Source organism: Neopsephotus bourkii, unplaced genomic scaffold (genome assembly GCF_033783945.1).
Source record: "Neopsephotus bourkii isolate Nb327-2 ecotype Australia unplaced genomic scaffold, CSIRO-AGI_Nbou_v1 NB_739, whole genome shotgun sequence".
Lineage (NCBI taxonomy): Eukaryota > Metazoa > Chordata > Aves > Psittaciformes > Psittacidae > Neopsephotus > Neopsephotus bourkii.
In genome coordinates, this window is record NW_026901237.1 from 1,989,901 (window position 1) to 2,011,769 (window position 21,869).

The window sequence follows — 21,869 nt, forward strand, 5'->3', positions numbered from 1 at the left end:
TGATGGAAATAAAAATCATCCTTTGCCATGCTACTAAAAAACACCTTGACATCACTGTGACAAGGGTGTATATGGCATAGATTAGAATGAGTCAAAGAAGAAAAATCACAGAAAATTTGCATGGAAGCTCAGAAAACAGAGCTACAGCTGGAAAACAAGTTCCCCCAAGAGGTATTCTCCAGAGGGTGTCCTTCAGGTCCCGAAGAAATAATTCCTGTTCCAGAGATTTGGAATTACAGTTCATTTACCAAAAGGCCATCTCCTAACCATAGAAATATGTTTAAAAATAAGAAAAATACTGCTGCTTTTGCTGTTGAAGGTGAATTGCATTCTTTTCCTTCCACTTTAGCTTAAACCTGCCAGTAAGTTGATCAGTAACCTGTTTCCTGTAAAGCATGAAAAAGGAGAATCCTTCACAGCTTTCATACAGAAAAGGGCAGCAGCTCCAGAATCACTACTGCTTTCAATTCAGCTTGACATCTTAATACGTATACCCACATGAACTTTAAAATCCATTTCCTTCTTCCCTCACCAACGTCATTTCAAAATAAACAAGACCCCCACCCCAAAATTAAATGCTTTGTATGACTCAAGTTATTTCTTCCTAAGAAGGAAGTGCCCACTGTTTGTCAGCAATGCATTTTTAGAGTTGTGAAATGATCACTTGGAAAGCTAATCCCACAGAAACCCACACCAGTACTTGTTTCCAGCCAGTCAAAAGATGACGCATGGAGAAGCCATTAAATAAGATGGATGAAATTGCTTCCAAAGCAAAGCAAGACACCTGTATCAATACACTCATGTTAATCAACTGGTAAAGTAGTAAAAATGGATAAAAGCAAAAGGTTATAAAAGCTGATCTAATAGTTTTCCATATTAATATTAGCAACTTTTAACTAAGGCACATTCAGGATTAGGCACAAAAAAGCTTTTTCCATGTGTTTGAGACAAAGGTGGCTATCAACAGTCAAAAAAAATGTTTTTCATTTTGTGATTGACATACAGCAAATTTTCAGCTGAAAAAAATTTCTGGCAGTAACTATTTGTGTTGCTGTCAAAGTCTGAAGTCAAATGAGATGGCACTTTGATACAGCTCTACAAGTAAACAATAAAAACACGTCTGTGAATAGAAGTCACTTTCCAGCAGAAAGGAATACACATAGCACTCCAGAAGCTATTACTTCTCAGATCACCAGGTTTCCATCAAGATCTTTCCGTTGAGCCATGATTTTCGTAAGTTTGAAAGGCCTGCTTTACTTCCTGCAGAATTACTTGGATGTTACAGGTCCTTTCCTCCCACCTTTATTAGGCACAGTGCCCATAAATGCTCTCCCAAGAGATATATAACTCTTGGCTGGGGGATGGTGAGCTAATGGGTAAGCTCCTCACCCCCTGCCCTCAGCTTAAGCTATTGAAATTATTACTTGGAGCAAGGGTTAAGTCAGGAACCTGTGGCTACCACATCAGGGACCCACTGCTCCCTCTCTCAGAAGCATAACTCATGCATGAGCAGGACTTTCAGAAGTTGCTGTCTGCTGGCACAGGTTTCACAGTTTCTGGCGCACTGCGCCCTGAATTGGGTTCCTACTTCATAGTGGTCCCACTTGACAGCTCTCAGGCAGAAACAGATGGATTGTAATCTTTGTCCTGGCCCAAAATAATGCCTTTAAAACCATCTATGGACCTGCTGCCCTAAGACATTATAAATAGCACATTTACCTGTTGCTCTGCTGATCTTGCCTGGAGAATTTGGAAGTGTGCAATGCACATGCATTCAATAACCAATTCCCAGAGCAGCCAGCAGTATCACCCACTGACTGGTTACTGTACTGCCTTACTTGCTGCTTATCTGGTATTTTAAATTCTTGCATAGACAACATGCAAACTGGGCAAGACAGGAGCTGTTCATGCAGGGTACGTGCACAGTGCAATGTTACTGTACCTTTTCCTTTTCAGTCCACACAGAAAGGGCCAAAAGAGGAAAGAAAAAGCCAGAAATCAATATAAAACGAAGGAGCAAAGTAACAAACAGCATATATGTGATGTTCTTCAGAGAGAACCTTCAGATTTTGCTGACAGTGCTTCCTTTTACTAACATTTGCCCTTTTGATTTATTCAAGTAACTGAGAGGATGCTGTGGCAGCTAGTGTTTTAAAATCAAGTGGTTTAAAAGCATATGGAACCAGTGAAGAAAAATGAATCTATAAATTTGGACTTCGTTGTATTGAAAAAAAACAGACATCAGAGAGGAAATAAAACTGGAAGTTCACAGTGATGTAACTGATAAAACTATTTTCAGCAGGTATCACCACCCAGCCAATCAACTCCCCATTAATGTCAAAAAACATTCAAGGACAACAGTTCCCAAAATCTAGATTTAACGCTGTCTTTAGGTGCTTTGGGTCTCCCAAGATATCATGTCATTCCCACACCTCAACAAAGACTCAAGACACTAAATTTTACAGCCAACAGAGAAAATAAGTGGTTCCACACTAATCAAAACAAAGCTTAGCAATACAGATTTTTTCTGTCCAGAACATAAAGTCTCCATGAAAAATAACACATTTCAGTGACTTCTGTTTAATGGATAGTTTTTGAGTAGTGTAAAAATCTCTTGATTTACTTTTACGTTACTTGTAAGTAGTGTAAAAAGCTCTTCTAGAAGGATGAGGGAAACCAGAAAAGAGACCTACATTTTTGCAGGGAAAAAAAATATTATGTTTCCATTGTACAGTATCAACCATGCGCACAGCTTACAAAACTCAAGTAAATCTCATCTTCATTAACACACCTTGCAGAAAAACTTCTTCATAAAAAAAAGTACAGAAACTGATCAATCTACAGACATAAACTGCTGGTTTAAAGGACAGACTAAACCCAAGCCAGAACATTAATCCTCAACCTTTGTGCACAACAAGGCCTTATGCACCCATATCCTGCAACGATTTCTCTCTTTGCAGATAATCCTGAGAGCACTTTCATCAACACTCAGGTTTTAGTTACAAAACTGAAAGAATTTAGCATAGAACAGAAGCATCCAGCCTCCTTCAGCCCTTAACTAATGCTTCATCACCCTGATGGCAAGAAATATCAGAGCTGCAGATTGTACCCACTGCCTCTTACCTAACACCACGGACCATTGAGAAGAATCCAAGTCTCTCTTCTCTATACCTTTCCATTAGGTAGTAGAAGATACGACATTCCCTTAGTCACCTTCTCACCAAATTTTCTCAGCCTTTCTTCCTGCATCATGTGCTTCAGCCCCATAGTAATCTTGGTAAACCCCCTCCACTGGGCTCACTCACTGCAGTACATCGAAGTCTTCCTTGTATTGAGAAGCCCAAAACTGTACCCAGTACTTCAGATGTGATCTTAAAAGTGCAGAATAGGGGGAAGTATTCATTTTTCTCAACCTCCTGAATGCACTTGTGATAATACAGCTCAGTACATAGCTGTATAAACAATAACTTCATATGTTTCAATAGATCAGAAAGCTTTAAAGGCCCTGTTGCAAGTATGCAGAGAAGTTCTTCAAAGCACAGACATTTATCTTAATAAAAGCCAACTAGTGGAGAGCTTGCATTGCTCCAAGTTTCCTAAAGGCCACAAAATGAACCAAATAACTACAGACTATACAGCCTTGCAAATATCATGGCCAAAACAACAGTAAACATGTTGGTCCAGTCATCAAAGAAAACTTAAACACACTAGCATTGAGCACAACAAGCAAACCTTACAAAATATATAACCCAAAATAAGACGGCATACTAAGCATCCTGGACATTCAGGCATTCAGTGGCCCACTCTGTTAAACAGGGCTTGATGCAGAAATAATCATGACAAAAGTAAGAATGATTGTTCCTCTTTGCATGTTTATGTGGAGTGTTACAGCCCCTTCTGCAGTGTAAAATGCTAAAAATAATCGCTCTCTATTATGACACTCGCAGAGAATAATTTCTTGTTTAAAAGGTTACTGACTTCAGAGTGTCTGCAAATAGAGAGCACAACAGGAAAATCAGAGTAAATATGTGTTCCATAGCAGTGGCATTGGACATCTCCACTTATCAGACAAATTCTAAGAAAACCACAAAGATCTACAACTAAAACCTCTGTAATATCATGTACTGACTGTAGCAGGTAAGTAGTTTTTTACATACAGATTAAGCACATCATGTAATCGTTTCTCAATACTGGTAAGAAAATGGCATCAAATAGTTTTCAAATCACCCATAAAGGTGAGTTTTACACTGTCTTTTCCATCCTTCTGTTGTACCCTGTCCCTCATAACTTTTGGTCTCTTGAATAGTTTAAGCCAGCTTCAAAAGAAAAGCAAAGAAGATAATGAAATTTCTAAACCTGTTAAGAATTTGCTGCTGCATAGACAAAAGGCACAGAACCCCAATGTGACAGGAGCAATTCAGGAGCTGGCAAGCTGGATACACAAAGGCACAAGCTCAGAAACCTTTTAAAGAAAGTTTGGTGTTAAGAGGAAGGAAAGAATAACTGAATGAAGGGACACAGAAGCGACTGGTGCAGGGGAAAGTCAGGGAAGGAGAAACCTATGATGCAAGCCTGCAGGTACGATGGGTCAGAAGTTTCAGTTCCAGAAGAATGCATTTTTGTTTCCCTAATTCTGGCAGCCAGTATGCTGTAAGTAAGAAGCCTAATATTGTGTGAGATGATGGCTGCAAACTGGTTCTGGTTTCTTCCACATGTAAACAGAGTAATTTATATTTAAAAATACAAAAGGCTCTAAATTGCAACAGAGCTAAATATCTCAATGTGCCAATCCCCAACAAAGCAGAAGAAATATGTAAATATAGAATATTACTTGTGCTTCATTTCTTTCAGTAAAGAAAATCCCATTTAGCACAAGCACTACAAGAAATCCACCCTGCAATTCTAATTCAGGCTCAGCTTTTCTTTCTTGTGCTTGGGGTTTAAGATCATTAAAATGCAAAAAACTCAAAACATTATTTTAAACTTACCAAAGATGAGTGCTAACCCATGGGAAGTTCCCACTGCGATCAGATTTGATGCTGCCTGAAATAGTCATGCAGAAGGATTAAAAGTAGATGAAATGTCAGTCACAAATCCATCACTTAAACTCCTGCTACATTCATGCAAAGTTTGCCAAAAGGGGAAGATTCAGAAGGTTACAGACAGAACCATTTTCTAATTTGTAAGTGACAGGCAATTCTATGTGAAAGCTAGAGAAGTATTGCATCTAAACAACCGTCACGAGCACTTTCTCATGTTCAGAGGGCTGCCATTCCCTCTGCTGTTTGAAATTCAAATGCTCAGAGAGGTACCCACAGTGAAATATCTTCTCCGTAAAGGCAGCCTTACTCTTTTGGTATGGTAGCTGAGTCTAAATACCCAGAAGGTTTTTCTCACTCAGCTGTTTATACCCACATCTGAACTCTCCCACAACCCTGGGCAGTGCTGGTCCCCTGAAGAGACAGTCCACAGTAAGCCCAGAGACTCCAGCTTCATTCCATGGGGAATTAAACATAGTTCCAAGATCCTACTGCACTTGCAAACCTGCACCCAATTAAATAAAATTTAACAGAACTACGTGATGCTGTAGATATATTAATGTTGGTCTACTTCATGTTTCTTAGCAAGTGTAAGTCAGATTTAAAAATATTAAGCACCTTAACGTATGGAGTATGTAAGTACAGGTTTTTATCCCATGTGCACATGAGCACGCTTCCACTTTTGCTGTGCAACCTTCTGCCTTAGATGTGACATTTTTTGTTTTCCTTTTTAAACAAGGAATATTATTTCTTTTGGACTGCTGCAACTAAGCACATCTTTAGTTTCTTCCTAAAACATTAAAACTCGTTTCACAGGGATAGAACAAATACTTGCTGTATTTCACCTCCTTAAAATAATTCTCTTCTCCTTTAACTACAGACAGTTCAGTATTTTAATTAGCATGCTTGACTTCAGAATTTTAATGCAAATGTCTAAGCAGGAGTATCTTTCAGACAGGGTTTTAGTGAAATTTTATGTTTTAAGGTCATGTTTCAGTTACATCAGAGCTGTAGAGATTTTGAGCCCATCACTTTTTATGAGCATTTCAGCTTAGGTTTCTCTAAAAACTTTTTAGGAGTCAAAGCAATAACTGGCAAAGAAGAAACAGCTAGGGAAATGTAATGTGTTCAACAGATGAACACTTACTCTATGGGGAAGGGTTAGTTACTCAACTAACAAGCCCTAGTGATGACATGAAAATGGGGAGAGTGTGGGGATTGATCAGCAGAGAAGCAGCTGGACAGTTAATAAAGGTTGTACTGTCCCCAGTAACCGGATACTTCATGCTTCTTCTCCCACCCCCTCATATCTGAAAATTCTTAATAAGGCTAAGAAGGCAGATGCATTTATCAGCTGTCTTAAATTACTGCTTTAACAAACTTGCATGAAAACTAACTACAGCTGAAAATTGCTAGAGTACTTACAATTGCAGTGGGCAAGCCAGCATCCACTTTGTCCTAAAAAACCAGGACAAGTCATGAGTTAAGAGAGACAGAACTTCCAGCTCCATGCATATGTCTCATAATTAGAACCACAAAATGCAGAAAAACCACACAAGTTGCATTTTAATAGTCCCACCAAGGCAGAGAGTGCTGAGGGAGGGAATCACTGGCTAGAAATACCCAGAAGGGATGAGAAAGTGCACAGAAGTGGAGAGAAAGTAGAATATCCTGTAATTCCATATGGAAGTCATTGTGTCCTTCTCAAAACAATCTAACCTTAATAACAGTTCTCAGTATTCTCTCTGTACACAGCATAGTCATTGTTTGCAAAACTACTTCCCTCTTCCCTCTCAAGCACACCTTCTGAGCTCCCCGTGCAGGTGGCTCTCCCACACCTCCATCAACCTGAATAACAGTCAGCAGCAGCACACCACAGAGACTCTGGTCACACAGTCATCAGACACTCTACAGATGAGTCACTTCTAACCGGCCTACCCTTGCATGCTTTAGAAATCATACACTTAATAAATCACCACCTTAGCTCTGATCTGGGACAGGCGGTTTTCCCCTGGCAGTACAATCTACAGAGCACAATCTACTACACCTGTGACTCAAGCGCAATCACAGACACAGGAACATGCAAACACCCTCCTCACTCCACTCAGAACGAGGAGTATAGTCTTGTCCCTGCTGCAGGCATTAAGCAAACCTTTCCCCAGCATCTTCAAGCAAGCAGACCAACAGCACTGCTATCATTTTATATTAACATTTCCCACCAGGTTTAACGATACCTAGCAACATAAACCAGTGTTAAATAGGATCTTCTGTATTTCTACCATATTACTGCTACAGTAAGTCAGCTACTACTCTATTCTCTACCAGCTAGGGATTACTAGCTAGCAATTTATGTACCAAACATATTGGTATTATCCAAAACCAATAGCAGGGGGAGGGAGGAGACTGCACACACATTCTCTTTCACACCAGAAGTTACTTTTTTTATTCTTAATGGTTTCAAACCAGAAGAAAAGGACACTTACTGCTGCAGACACTATTTGGGCAGAAATTCCTTTCAGAAGTGAGAGCCGTATAACTGATCCATGGAGTGAGAGAGAATCTGGGAGCTTTTTCTTCCTAAGGAAATGAGATATAAACCAAATGTTATTAGAGCAGTATAAAAGTTTGGGACTTTGCCTAAACCACAGCTAAATCAGAAGGTAAATCCTGCATGCTCTCATAACTCATGCAGTTTCCATTCTTGTTCTCAGGGCCTACACACACAGAATGAAACGGGCATGAGGTTATTAGCAAAGCCTGCTATGTACCACTGTGCCTGCTTAAAATAGGTTTTTATCTTATCACCCACGGGATAAAAGAAAAAAAAAGTTATTCAAAAAAATTTCAAGCACATATCTGCAAACCTTAGATTTATTAATAAAGCATGAAAGCAACACTTCTGCTCTTTAATTAACCTTCCAGTAAGTCAGGAAGTTTCAGTCTTTAAAGGTGAGTATATAAGGAACATACACAATCAGAAAAGTCTCATTAATAGAATACAGACCCCTAGGAAAACCAAAGGTATGCTTAAAGTATAACATTCAATTAAAACAAAGATGATCTGCTATGAAAGGTTAAGTGTTTCTGCTTATGGAGAAAACGTCTTTACAAATTAACTAGTCTAGGTGGGACAGTTATGTCTAAGGACCATTGGTATACTGTAGCATACACAGCAGAAGAAAAATCCCCAAGGAAGTTGGAGTTTTGTTGCCAAGTACACACCACCACAAAGGCAGATTTTCAAAACTAACACACAAACATTTGGTTCTTATCTCTCCAGAGGTGCACAAGTAAGTAGCTCACATGTAGGGGGCCTAGAAGGATGACAGGGAGGGTCTCTTCATCAGGGACTGTAGTGATTGGAGCAGGGGTGATGGGTTCAAACTTAAACAGGGAAGATTTAGGTTAGATATAAGGAAGAAGTTCTTCCCTGTGAGGGTGGTGAGGCACTGGCACAGGTTGCCTGGAGAAACTGTGGCTGTCCCATCCCTGGCAGTGTTCCAGGTCAGGCTGGACAGGGCCTGGGGCAACCTGGTCTAGTGGAAGGTGTCCCTGCCCGTTGGAACTGGATGGGCTGGAACTGGATGATCTCAAGGTCGTTTCAAGCCCAAATCGTGTTATGACTCTGTGTAGGAAACATGTTAATATCTTATATTATGCCTAAGGACCCATAAACACAGCAACTAGCTTCATCCAAAGATGACAGTAACACTTCCAGGTTTTTCTGCCCACTTTCTACTGGAAAATATCTAAGCCACTACAGGTAACATTTCCCTCAACAGGAACCATCTTGGAAAAAAGAACGGAGTCAGTACACCACTATATGCAACCATAAGCCATGACACTTAAAAGTGTTTCTATTCTATACAATTACTCATGCAACAATCACATCTTCACACGGCACATATGGCATCCTGAGCAGCTCAGGATGTAGGATCAGGCCATCATTTGAGTAATTAATAAAATGAGTCAGCAGTATTATAGTTAATTATCACTTTCTGGGCTGCTCTTAGATGTCAAGATTAACATTCCATTGACAGGAGTGACAGAAGTTCACTTGACTTTTCAAAATACCCACCAGCTGTTTGCAGACTCTGGCATTCACCAGAGACACCTCCAAAAGATTTTCTTTAAAGTCATCGTGGTCCAGTGTTTGAAAGATTCCATTAGAATTCAGAGAAATTTAAATAGTCCATCTCCCATTAAATGCATTTATTTAGCTAAACAGGCGAGCCCTCAGTGCAAAAATAAATCCCATCTTTGCCTACTTGATCTTTCAGGAGTAACTCTGTTCTGCCAAAAGCAGCTTCACTGGAGCCCCTGCAGCTTTCCTGTGGGACTTCAGCATTGGATGTAACAGCACAAGACAAAATCTATCCATGCAATTAAAGGGTTACTACTCAAGTAACAGACAACTTGCATGCTCAAAGCAATGCTCAGGAAGGAGGCAGAAGGAAATTGCCTTAGGAAGTTTCAACTGCTCTTAGCTTTAGACTGTCCTTCTACCCACTCAAAAAAAAAAATAATTTTTAATGGATATAAGCAGTATCCCTTCAAAAATCATTTATCTTCCCAGGGTGTAAGTCCTGCAATACCTTTTCAGGTGTGTCCGGTCCCCACTGTCAGAGCTTGCCACAGAAGATGTGTCATAGGAGTGTGTGTCTGTGTTATCAATGTTCAAGAGAAAGGGATCCTCCAAAATGAAAGACTCTTCTTCATCATCAGTCTGAAGGAAGACAATCAAGAAAGCTTACTACATGTTCAAAACACATAACACCCAAAATGGAACATTAGCAAAACAGCATCAGTCAAGCAGAAAACTCGAGAAGGAGAGGACAAGATAGTCTTTCATGTAAAGAACTGAACTATGCATTATTTTAAGAGACTGGTTCTGTCAAAAAAAATGGTTTCCAGCATTCACAATAAACACAGAAGTGGAGTGGGTAGTCAGTCAACTGATCTTTCTTCCCCAGATATTACCTACTCCATCAGAATTTCAACAGACCTTTAACTAAGCTGCTCTCAAAAGTCTCCAATTGCAGAGAAGGCCTAGAATTATCACCATCTGCTCCAGCTCTTCACCAAGTGGTGGCTAAGAGTCTAGCAATCCCTCTGGCTGATATAAGGGTTGATTTTGCTCTTCTCTGTGCTCTTCTGCTGGTGATAACCCTCCCTCTCCTCTCTCAGGCTTAGCCTGAAATTTTTTTGGACAACCATTCTCCCTGATGTCTTCTAAATTCCATACAGTTCACGCTGCTCTCAAAGCACAGAGCCAGAAAAAACACACACCCCCACCTAATGCTAAATGTACAGGGAATAGAGCAGGTGCACCTCACTTGTCTTACAGCTGGCAGTCCTGTGCCCATTAAAGTGTTCCTTTTTCCAGTGCAGCTGTACACCTTTTTGGCTCAGTCTCCACTAAACCCTTTCTGGAAGATGCTATGCCAGTTATTCCATCCCATATGTACTGAGATAAATAGCAGTGAAGTCAGACTTTGGATTTGTTTGCACTGAACTACACTTTCTTTGCGATTTCCTCTCAAGTTCAAGATTTGGATTCCACTCCCCTGCATCGCCTTACAATTTGCTAATACCCAAATCCAGTAAGTTCCCTCTGCTTTCATCACCCAAGGCATCTGCGGAAACAGGACATACCTCTGTACACTGCCCCTTCTACTATTCCTCTCATTCCCAGACTGTATCTCCTTGGGACACCTTACAGATGCATCTTTAATACAGCTTTTAAAAAGACTTGTCACCTCTCCCAAGCTTCTTTTCCCTTTATACTGGGTTCCTAGGAGGTCAGTTTGCTAAAATACTTGTTTGCTTAAAAAATTATCTTTACTTCCATGCCCTTTTCTTTGTAAGGACCATGCACTCATGTTGCTATTCTAAAAAAATGTACTGAATGGGATATAAACAAGACAGCTCTCCTCTGCAAGGTACTACAACAGCCGACATCAGATGTTGAGACAGTTCAGAGGGCTACATACATGAAATTTACAATGTAAATGGAGTTGTGAAGCACCCAGTTCTCACCTCCTCTCACAATTTAAGAACTACCCAAAAATCTTTGCATTCATTTCTAGCCAAAAAAAGTTGCTCGATGACCCTGACCTTTAGTGGACTTTAATAGTTTTTAGGTGACTGTCCAAAGCCACAGGTTAACATGTTAAATTTGATTAAAACATTTTATATATACCTAACCAGGGGGTACAAGAAACTTGGAGAGGGGCTTCTGACAAGGGCCTGTAGGGACAGAAGGGGGAACGGCTTTAACCTGACAGAGGGGAGATAGAGATGAGACATTAGGTGCCCAGAGAAGCTGTGGCTGCCCCATCCCTGGCAGTGTTCAAGGCCAGGTTGAGCAGGGCTTGCAGCAACCTGGTCTAGTGGAAGGTGTCCCTGCCCACAGCAGGGGGTTGGAACTGGATGAACTTTCAGATTCCTTCCAACACAAACCATTGTTTGATTCTATGTTTCAGCAGTGGACATTTTGACTAAAAAACCACTCCAAACATATTACACATTGCACAGCAATCACTCAACTGAGCACATGCTTTGTCAGGTGTCAGGAAATTATGAAGTTATACAGTTTTATTTGCTACAAAAATGCAACATGAGAAGAGCCACAGGAGTATGTACTGCCTCATCTTAGCTCCTCCCTGTCTTGGAGCCAGCTGCATGTCCAATGGACCACTCACCTCGTTCAAGATGCTCTCCAGTGTTGGAGGGGTATCAACTTGAGGAATGTCGAATTCTTTATCATCAATCTGTACATCAGAAACCACAGACCGAGTTTAAATTGTTTACTCCAATTTCCAAACTCATTTCTAACTAAAGAAAACCAAACCTAAGAAGCAGCTATGTATGCACTCCTTCCAACCGGAGCCTGCCCAGAAAGGCACTATACATACTGCAGTTTCTCCTATTTGAAATGCAGTCTCTGAAACCTGGCATTGCAGGACTGAACAAGAAGTATTTAGTATCTAAAATACAAAATAGTTACATAGGGGCCAGATCTGAAATGTCAAAATCCTTTTTCTATTTGTAAAGATCGCTACCAATGTTACACTGCCTTTCTAATACCCACAGGCATCACTACACAAGATACTTTTTTTCCTGACTGCTTACTAACGGGGAAAACGCATAGTTTTCTCAAAAATAATGGCACTTTTACCAGATGTTTGCATAACTGAACAGCAAGCTTTGCTATAGCAGTGAACCAGCGCAGCACTTGCGTCCTATTCACCCACCCAACCACTGCGGCCCTGTCCCCATAGACCCTCCCCTCACAGCTGCCTCAGGGGGCTCACAGCCGCCAGTGCCGAGCGGAAGGGAGGGAGCGGCCGGGCCCCAGCCGCGGCCGCCTCCCTCAGACTGCTTGTCCCTGAAGGAGGTAGGAAGCGCCCCGGCAGGCGGGGATCTGCGCCCGAGCACACCGTCGCGACGCACCAGCTCGCTGCGGCAGTCCAGCTCGCGCTCGAGCTCCGCCACGCTCAGCCGCTGTACAGGCGGCTCCGGGCACGGGTCGGCCTCCGCTCCCGTGGGGCAGGCGCCCTGCTCCGGCGCCGCGTCCATCACCGGGCCGAGGAGCGCCGCGCCGGTGACAGCACCAGGCCGGCACCGGCGGGACTCGAACCCGCGTCCGGAGACGCCCCCTCCCTGCGCAGGCGCAGCCCGGCGAGGCCACCCTCTCTGGTGCCGGCCTTAAAGGGGCCGCGGTGCCTACGCTGTCGAGAAAGAGACAGAGAACGGGGTTGGTGGTGTCGCATGAAATCCTTGTGTTTATTGGGAAATCCCGCGTCTGCTCCACGACAACGGCTGGGAATCAACAGGTGCCTTAGCCTCGGAGGGAAGGAAAGGGCAAAAAGTTAGTAACAGGTAAAGAAATGAGAGACGAAGATCAAAATTCATTACACCCCTTCCAGACCCATGGTGCCTTAGCTAAAGCTCAGTGGGTTTTGCTACAGTTCGCAGCATTTTGGGAGCCAGCGCGTGGTGTGTGCAGTGGCAGACTGCAGCTGCATCCCAGCAAAGCCAAAGCAAGTGTCACTGTAGGTTAGAAGTCTGGTGAGAAACAAAAGCCTTTGGGAACACGTGGCTAATTTTAGACAAGGCAAGAGCTGGTGGAACAAGATATGGTGCCCAAACGTGTTTTCTTCTAAAAGCCACCTGGAACAGCTGAGCAGCATGTGCAGCTAGTTCAGTATTTGTTATTCAAGACAGAAGAAAGCCCTCACCAAGCTCAGCAGAAAGGTCAGTACTGGCAAATGTAGCTTAAAACATTGGAAGGATAAATGGATCAATGATACCAGGCACCCAAGCTACCTTGCTTTCTTATTTGTGCCTACAAAGACTGTTTCAAGGTGATATATCCCAAGTACTGCTCTGTTAGAGACTGGGGAAGAGCACGTGTTGCCCATTTGGAGGAATGGCCCCTCCAGCACTCAATGAGTAGCAGCAGCTGAATCATCATTTAGGGTTCCAGCTTCAGCAAATGCACATACTAAGGGCAAGAAAGAACATCCTACAGCTGTACCTACCTGACCTATTTAGCATTCCACTGTTCCTGAAGAACAGCCACTTTTCCCTCTTCTTTGGCGAAGGCTCCATCTTGTACCTAGCAGTAAGCGCATGTGCATAAGCTAGGAACATCCTGAGCATCCTCTTGCCCTCTAGGTGAGCATCTGCCAGGCAGGTCCCCACTTTCCACCTCAGCAGGCCAGACAGGGCTTTGAGCAACCTAATCTAGTGGAAGGTGTCCCTGCCTGTGGCAAGGGGATTGGAACTGGATGAGCTTTAAAGTCCCTTCCAACCCAAAGCAGTCTGGGGTTCTATTACAGAGACCTGCTAGAGAGGCTGAAATTAGAAACTGATTTGGAAGGTAGCTTTAAGGAATACCATAAATGCTATGGGTAGGTGAAGAGGTGAAAAGAAGTCACAGCAGTTTCCCTTTCATCCTCTAGAGCCAGTTGACATGTACTCCTTTTACCTCTCGTCAAGAGCACCAAAGTTTTAAAAACTGCAGTCATCCTATCCAGGTTCCTCCACCTAGGTAGGCTCCACAGGCTTGTGAATGCTCAAACAACGTGGTAACTGGATTTCAGAGTCAGTTCAGACGAAAGGACAGGATTTTTGCACAGAAGTAACTCTGCTTTAGAGCTATGCTGGCAATGGGGAACTGAACCTTTCCTCTGGCATGCACATCTACAGGTAAAGGATTTACTGACTTACTACCACACGCTGTCCTCCATATTCTAAAACCTTCCTTTCCACAGCCAGCTGTTCAAGGATGGTCTTCTGCAGCAATGGTGCATTTGCTCCTCTTACTGCAGCTACTAATTCTCCTCCCTGAAAGGCGTGAAAAGCAGATCTGTCAGTATGTGCTCAAGTGGTGCCCTCTGAGCTCTAGAAATCACCACAGCAGCACATCATGTATGGTATTATGTACCAGTCCCTCCACCCTAACAGAGCTGATCTGCTCCAGAACAAGAAGAAAACTTTGGAATTAGCTTGCATTATTCTGTTTCTTCATGGTAAACTCTGGCTGTGTGTTTTTATCCATGTAGCACTTGATCACCAGCAGATACTGGCATATACAGAGCAAATAAAATTGTCCCGCTCACACATGAAAGAAGAGTATCCCTCAAAACAGTTGTTCCCACTGGTAAGTCATGTTTATTGCTATGCAACTACTGTAAAAAAATATTTTCACTCACTGCATAAAACAGAAAGACAGGCTCGCATTTTCCTCTGTATTTTTCCAGACTGTCAATGGAATCAACTTCAGCCTAAAATGAATGGAAAATAAAACAGGTGTTTCTAGAAAAGCATTTCTGCTTTGGAGGAATACCCATGTTAACTGCCTGGACTCAAACATCCCCAGCTGGCTGGCACTCATCCCCCACATAGAGCAGAACAGCTCCACATCCCAGTCTTATGGGGCAAAATGACACTGGTCAGAGCCAGGGCCACAACCAACTCCCAGCTCACTATCAGTGACAAGCCAGCAGATCTCACTTACAGCTCTTGTGGAGCAGGGATACCTATCTCATAGCAGCTTACCCTAGCAAATCCCAGAGAAAAAGCCTGAAAGAGTGAAATCAGGCTCTCTTGTCTACAGGGAGTGAGAGAAGTGACTGGAGGAGCTGTGGTGGCAGCAGCAGCAGTAGGCTGCATACAGTCCTGGGCAGGGGCCTCTATGAGAAACCTCATTGCCCATGGCTGTTGGCAAGTGAAAGCTGGCCTTCAGCAAGGGAAGGCATTTAAAGACAGAATCACAGCATGGTTGAGATAGGGAGGGACTTCTGAAGGGCTCTAGTCCAAGACCAAGACCCTGCCTCTCAGCAGGGCTAGTCTGAATGTAATAGGAGGTTGCTCAAAACTGTTAATTTTGAGCATCTCCAAGAATCAGTGCTCCATAGCCTCTCTGGGAACTAATCCCAGTGCCCAGCCACTCCTATGCTGAATGAATATTTTTTCCTTCTATCTACTTGTATTTTTCCCTGCTGCAACTTGATCCTGTTGTTCTTTTGCTGTGCATCACTGTGAAGTACCTGTCTGCCTTCTCTATTTATACCCTACTAGACATCTGTATCTTAAGTGTTCTCCAGGGTGAACAAAACTAGCTCCTTCAGACTCTCCCTGTACATCAGAGGGACATGCATATTAATGATTCTCTTTAGCGTTACTTGCTTAAGTAGAAATCTGAAAAGTACAGACCACTTGAAGCTTGAAAATTCTTATTGATACAGATTCTTATTGATGTAGCCAAGTGTCTGTATTTGGCAGGCTCACTCTCACAAGCTGTCTCCTGGACTGTTATAATTTTAGCTCAATATTGGAAAGATAAATGGCTTTAGCCTTTAGCTACGAGCTGTTTTCAGGGGGCTGGGTTTTTTAAGCAGTGCCAAATTAGTGCTTACCACAGCAAAATGCAGGAGATCACTGCCAACTTCATTCCTTATTTTTTGGAAAAGATCCACTACTGTTTTGCATGGACCACACCAGGCTTGAAACACATCAACAACTGCAAGCAGAAAAATTAGTAAGAATGAGGTCAAAATGGGTCAGTTTAGACACAGACCATTAAGTTGGTTTGGGCACTCTTCCACTTTGCAACATAAGCATTTGGAAGGGCATGGCAGAAGGGTGCCAGTGCAGTAATAAGAATCTTGAAAACCTCTGAGGATTGAAGTCTTCTTTGGTGACCTCTGGAGCACCACCTTGGGGAAGATCAGCCTCATGTCCAATCAGAACTTCCCAAGCTGCAACTTGTGGCTGTTGCTCCTAGACTGCTGTCTGGAGCGTGGCAAGACCCCTGTTGAAGGCTAGAAAGGCTATAGATTCAGTTCTGAAGTAGAAAATATTATCCTCTTTCAGGCTTCAAATGCTAGATCCGAGAATGAAATCCCATTGTAAATAAACAAGCTAATAAGAGTAATATAGAGGAGTCTTTAGAGGAAACATTGGCATGTCCCTCATAAATGAGGGCTACAATCTCCAAGTAGTCACACCCCTATTAGCGTATTTCTTTCACTCAGGGCCAGAGGAATAGAGGAACTGACTGAATGTCCATATCACTAGTAACTGACTCCTGATAGTACTGGTGTCTTTTTAACACAGAACAAAAGTAACCTATTATATTGACCAAGCCCTTACCAATGAGTCCTTTGAGACACAGCATTTCTTCCCAAAGCTCCTGGCTGTTGATGTTAATCTGTGTGAAAATTTAAAAACACAGTAAAAGCAATGGTAAGTCATCACCATGACTGCTGCAAACATCTTGAGAAATCACTTCCAGTTTGCCTGAAGAGATGTTACCTGAGCACTCAAAACTTTTGACTGCAATTCTTTCACCTTTGACCAGATAGGCAAGGCCAAGCTGTGCTAGAAAGTGTGTGGAAGACCTCAGAGAAAAAGCAGCAGAGAAGTCAGATATTCTCACACCCAAACTCTCATTCCTTCCTCCCTTCCACATGCTCTTGCTACTACCTGATGCCAGCTCCAAGACAGCCATCAGTAAGCCAGCTAACTCTAGAAAAGCTTATTAGAGACTCACAAGAACCAAGGAAAGACAGTAGCAGCATCCAGCCAACACCAAGCCTTTCCCTCTTTAGTGGCAGCAATTACTTGAGCAGCCTGGTTACCCCACGCTCAGTTTGTATTGAGACTACATCACCTCCTGTTCTGAGGGGTGACTGGGGACATGATCCCTTGCAACCCAACAGGTCCTCTGGCTGGCTGACCAGAGCCCTAGTTTATCCTAGCAGGCTGTGCTGTGTATGGCACAAGAGGGAAGGTCTGGAATACCCATACAACCTCAGGTTTTTCCTGGCACCCTCCTGCTTTTATGGCAACAAAACTCTTTGTGGGGCCATGCAGCAAGATCTGAAAGCAGGGAAGGGCTCCAGATATTCCTCCTGTGCCTTAGCTTATCCTACAGCCCTGCAAATGTGCTGGTACCAGCAAGAACAGCAGGCCTCAGGTCTCAGAGACCCTGAGCTCCCTACCACAGCACTTCGTTATAGAAGAAACACAAAGAGCTACTTTGCTTTCACTTAAATGGAAGTCTGAAATGTAATGATGTTTTAACACAGGCTAACAGCTAACACAGTTTGGAGCTACTGGCAAATAACTGAACCAGTTCTCTGCAGGCTGCCTGGGTCACAAAGCACAGGCTTGGAGGAGAGCCACATGCAGACACCACTAGGTTGCAGAGACCTCCTATCAGAGCCAGCATGGTGCTCAAAAGCAGTGTGAGGTTGTGGCCTGGGCTAACCTGAGCATTCAGAGTGCCATTTCAACATGCTCATCTCCAGCACATATCCTACTTGCCTCACACCTATTTCAGACCCCATTCTCATCCGATTTTACAAGCATGATGATTCTCCACCAGCAGTTTCTCACATTACCTGCACACATGCTATGCTACTTCCTTAAGATATTTCAGATGTTTCTTTGATAAACTAGTAAATACACAGCTTTCACAATGTCTGGTCACTAGAGGGTGATCTGAGCTCATCATGTCCTTAACCTGATTTACCAGCTGCTACTTAAAGACTTCCAAAACACAGTGAACAACAGAGATTTAGGCTGGAAAAGGTCTATGGAGTCCTTAGTCTAATCCTCTGCTCAAAGCTCAGTATTAGAGCAGATTGCTCAGGGACTTACCCCGTCAAGGATGCCCTAGACAATCCCATATTGTGCCACATGCTATTTTATCCCATGTTTCCTGTTATTAGAAAGGATCTTCAACATCTTCCCTATCTTACAGGACTTGCCCTGTAGTATGTACTTAGAAAAACACAGTAAGCTTATTTAAAAACAAAACTCCTTGAGAAATGTAAGATCTGGTTTTGTTCATCCTGAACAATGAGGATTCCTAATAACTTTCACAGTTGGCATCATTAACCCTAACTACATTTAGTCTGCACTGGAAGACAGTAAGTTTCAATAAGACCAGCGATTTTACAGTAATTAGCACCAACATGCATTAAAGGACTGATAAAATTGCAAAGAATACTAAGAGTGGAAACTCCAGTGCAAATTAAATGGCCTCATACAGACTTCCAGAGTCCAGCATCTCCCAGAGAATGGCGAGTTGGTCCAACACCTCCATCTGTTCTCTTTAACACATGTACCCAAGCCTACTTTTATTTAGAGAACACCTGCAGAATTAAGTAATGTAATGATTCCAGTTATCTCTAGTGCTGGGACCACCCTCGGAGTGTTTCACAGAACATTAATGAATTCAAATGATTTCAGATAACAATTTGTGATAACGAGTTAAAGCCTGAGTTGAACTGACAGACTGAGGTACCCATCAAAGTGCTTTCTTAATTTGGATGCCCTGAGGTTGCTAGGACTTGGCTCTTCTCTAACATAACCAGAACCTTTCCAGGACATCACATGTCTTACACAAAGTTCAGCTTTCATCTGCAGATGTGAACAATCATATTTTTGTAAATCTAGACCTAGCTTTCCCTTAGTTGCAAAGCCTGCTTGACGTTGTTTTCTGCATGGCACAGGAATACAGCTGGACAAACAGCAGGGGAAAGCAGTTTTACCTTAACAGTGATCTTTACTGTCTTACAGGAATGCTCACATTCGCACTCCATGCCTTCCAGTTTTAACAGTGGATAAACAAGGTTATAGAGACCATAATCTCCTTTCATATTTCTCTCTTGCGAAGACTGAACTTTTTTTTTCAAAATTTTAAGACTGTCATAACTACTTTCATTTTTTCAATGTCTTTGCATATGAAACTGCTCTCAGAAATAATCTCTCCCCTATGCAGGTAATTATAATGCATCATTAGGTCACTTGTGCAGTGTAAACGGGAAGAAATCATCTACTCACCATTGTGAAATAGGTTTTTCAGCCTTTGAATTTTTTCTTGTACCTCCTAACTTCTCCTCCTTACAGTGATTTTTCTAAGTATGTGAACTGGTCAGATGTTCAGTGACAACTGCCCTACAGGAGAAATGCTCCCTCCCCCAGTTCCCTACTTCTGGATGGCTTCTGAACCATTGTCCCATGAAACACAGATGCATTTTGATCTATGAAAGCAGCCAAACCTGTGCCAGCTCTTAACAGCTCTGGAATACAACCTGCAGCCCCATAGCAACCTCCCTCTGCACACCGTAACACTGACCTTGAGGACAGGTTTGACTTATCATGTTTTCCCATACTTCCTACCTGCCTTCAGGAAGGTTTTTCCACCCCAGAAACCTCACAGTAGTGCTTTGCCAGGAGAATCTGAAATACCCCAAGACCTAACTTCATCCTTTGCACTATGAATTTAAAACACTTTAAAAGCCTGGCTCCTACTGACCTGCAGTACTACTTCCTTCTTCTTTGCAGCCATCCTTCTGCAGGAACAAGGGTCTTCTGAGCAGGAGTCCCAAGTGCAAAGTACTGCAGATGTCCTCTAATTATGTGAATCCAGCTGCTGTTCAATCTGCACTACAGAGAAAGCTTTTTACGTGTCTTTGCTCTTCCAACCCACCACATACAGCCTGACAACCCTGCCCTTTTGGAAGGGAGCAGAGTTGGCTCAGCAGTGTCCAAAGCCTGGACACAGCTTTGCTGACACCCTTTTCACAGAGGCAGGGTGCTGCTGCTAGGCCAAAATTGCTGCTTGCTTTCGGCAGCCTGTCCCCACACAGGGCCCATCAGTACCTGTGCAGCAGCTGGCAGCACCCCAATGCTGCTATGGTAGCACCCCAACGCTGCTATGGCAGCCATAGCAATGCCAGGGGGAGCGGAAGCCAAGCCCAGCCCGCCCCGCTCCCTTATCCAAGTCCCCTGCAGACAGGAAGTTCAGCTCAGTCTTCTCTAATTCCCACTCATGCAGCAGCAGCTGCAGGTGGAGTCTCTCTGCCTCTCTTTTGTCTGTCAAACCTGCCCAGCTCCCCACAGCCCTGCCTAGAACTCAGGAGAGGGGATGAGCTGCTGGCCCCACTCCAAAGCCAGCTCAAGTTTTGAAAGTTGGTTGGTTTTATCCTTATTTGCAGTGAGAGGCCAGTGCCTGTGCCCAGCACACCCCAGGGCAATGTGCTTTTGAGCACGGCTGCTGCACAACTCGTCCCTTCACGTGCCTGGGGTCACTGGGCTCCAGATGCAGACACATAATGTCTGGTAGCCTGGTCCTCCAGCGGCCCAAGGTCGCTGCTGCTTGAGGATCTGGCTTTCGGCATGTAAACTCCCCTAGTGTGCCTGGTAACCTAAGGTGACATTGTCTAGTACCTGCAAGGGACATGGTAGTGCTGAACCTTGGTAGGGGCTCCCCTGCCTCCAGCACCAGCTCAGTAGAACAAACTGCACCCTGGATGCCCCCTGCATCTTTTTTTTTTTTTTGTAGGAATAAGCCTTGAGTAAAGTCCAGATGATTTTAACCACTACTGGAATTTTGCCTGTTTACACATATAATGTGCTTACACTTTAGGATTACCAACGACATTCCTGTTAAACCCATTTTCTGGTCTTCAAGAATCTACTCTCATTCTCAGTTATTCCTCCGCCTGTTCTGTCACTGCTTCAGCAGTTTCATGGAGGTGCAGCACCTAATGCAATTAGATCTACTGCAGGTTTAAGTCTGTAAGAACAAGTTTTAAAAAATCAAATGTTTTCCTTAAGAATATATTGGCACAATATGCTTTTAAGCAGACCACTTGGCTTCTTTCATAACTAAAATGCAAATCCGTGACATGAACAACAGCCAAGTAAGTCTCACTTGACTTTCTGAGTGGAAGACCACTACCCTGGCAACTAGCATGCCAAATTATTCACTTCTTTTAACACATGTAACCTTTAAGAGAAGCACTACCACTGCTGGACACTGATACATAGACTTGACATACATATCAAAATTAAGACTGCTTTTTAGAGGAGAAATGGCACAAGAACAGCAGAAATCCTGGTGATTGCTATTATGCCAACCTGAAGAACCTTGCTTTTGTTCTGCAAGCAAATATGTAAGTAACTCATAAGATGCTGTTACCTAAATGAAGTTGGTAAAGATCTGTCTGACCAGCAAACAAGTTTGTTCCCACTGTGAATCTCAGGCTAGCAACTGTCAGTCTGCAAAGAAGCTGGCACAGAAAGCTGAGGTTTCTCCATGAAGCTGAGAAAAATCTAGGTGTTCTGGTAAAGTTCTTTTATTTACAGTATTCTTCTTTTTGTACATACCTATAGCGACATCAAAAATTATTCACAAAGCTTAACTGAATGTAAAAATGTTCTCATCCAACAGTTTGTCCTACCAGTATCTGTGGAAAATGCCAACTGTTCTCATGCAGCAACAAGATTGTCCGAGCATTGGTT

General features: G+C 43.0%; 2 protein-coding genes across 7 annotated transcripts in view; both read right to left on the minus strand.

Annotated features, from left to right (window-relative positions):
- VPS8 (VPS8 subunit of CORVET complex) overlaps positions 1 to 12,716 on the minus strand; it is a 77,456-nt gene extending 64,740 nt beyond the window's left edge. Inside the window, exons 1-6 of one of the 2 annotated variants that reach the window (XM_061354465.1) lie at positions 12,495 to 12,716; positions 11,744 to 11,812; positions 9,635 to 9,765; positions 7,523 to 7,616; positions 6,465 to 6,497; positions 4,994 to 5,043 (exon numbers count right to left, since the gene is read on the minus strand). In XM_061354465.1, the coding sequence (XP_061210449.1) occupies positions 4,994 to 5,043; positions 6,465 to 6,497; positions 7,523 to 7,616; positions 9,635 to 9,765; positions 11,744 to 11,812; positions 12,495 to 12,620 (503 nt within the window). In that variant the 5' untranslated portion in view covers positions 12,621 to 12,716. Of the gene's footprint in view, positions 1 to 4,988; positions 5,044 to 6,464; positions 6,498 to 7,522; positions 7,617 to 9,634; positions 9,766 to 11,743; positions 11,813 to 12,494 lie in introns of both variants that reach the window. The other variant, XM_061354466.1, reaches the window with a different exon arrangement.
- A 92-nt stretch (positions 12,717 to 12,808) lies between these two features.
- NME9 (NME/NM23 family member 9) lies at positions 12,809 to 21,302 on the minus strand. 5 transcript variants are annotated; one of them, XM_061354472.1, is made up of 7 exons: positions 20,226 to 21,302; positions 19,879 to 20,004; positions 16,704 to 16,761; positions 15,968 to 16,071; positions 14,762 to 14,833; positions 14,277 to 14,393; positions 12,809 to 13,662 (listed from the first exon to the last, which is right to left on the minus strand). In XM_061354472.1, the coding sequence occupies exons 2-7, from the start codon at positions 19,909 to 19,911 to the stop codon at positions 13,591 to 13,593; spliced, it is 456 nt and encodes a 151-aa protein (XP_061210456.1). In that variant the 5' UTR covers positions 19,912 to 20,004; positions 20,226 to 21,302; the 3' UTR covers positions 12,809 to 13,590. The 5 variants fall into 5 exon arrangements, with proteins under 5 accessions (XP_061210456.1, XP_061210455.1, XP_061210453.1 ...); XM_061354471.1 differs by having other exon boundaries at positions 20,140 to 21,302; XM_061354469.1 differs by having other exon boundaries at positions 12,809 to 12,887; positions 13,586 to 13,662; positions 19,879 to 21,302.
- Positions 21,303 to 21,869: the final 567 nt, after the last annotated feature.

Coding starts and splice junctions, on each gene's coding strand:
- NME9 (XM_061354472.1), bottom strand. CDS start 19,911: ATGGCTGCAAAGAAGAAGGAAGTAGTACTGCAG. Junction 16,072..16,703: donor GTGTCTCAAAGGACTCATTG/GTAAGGGCTTGG, acceptor TTCTGCTTGCAG/TTGTTGATGTGTTTCAAGCC. Junction 13,663..14,276: donor ATGGAGGACAGCGTGTGGTA/GTAAGTCAGTAA, acceptor GCTTACTGCTAG/GTACAAGATGGAGCCTTCGC.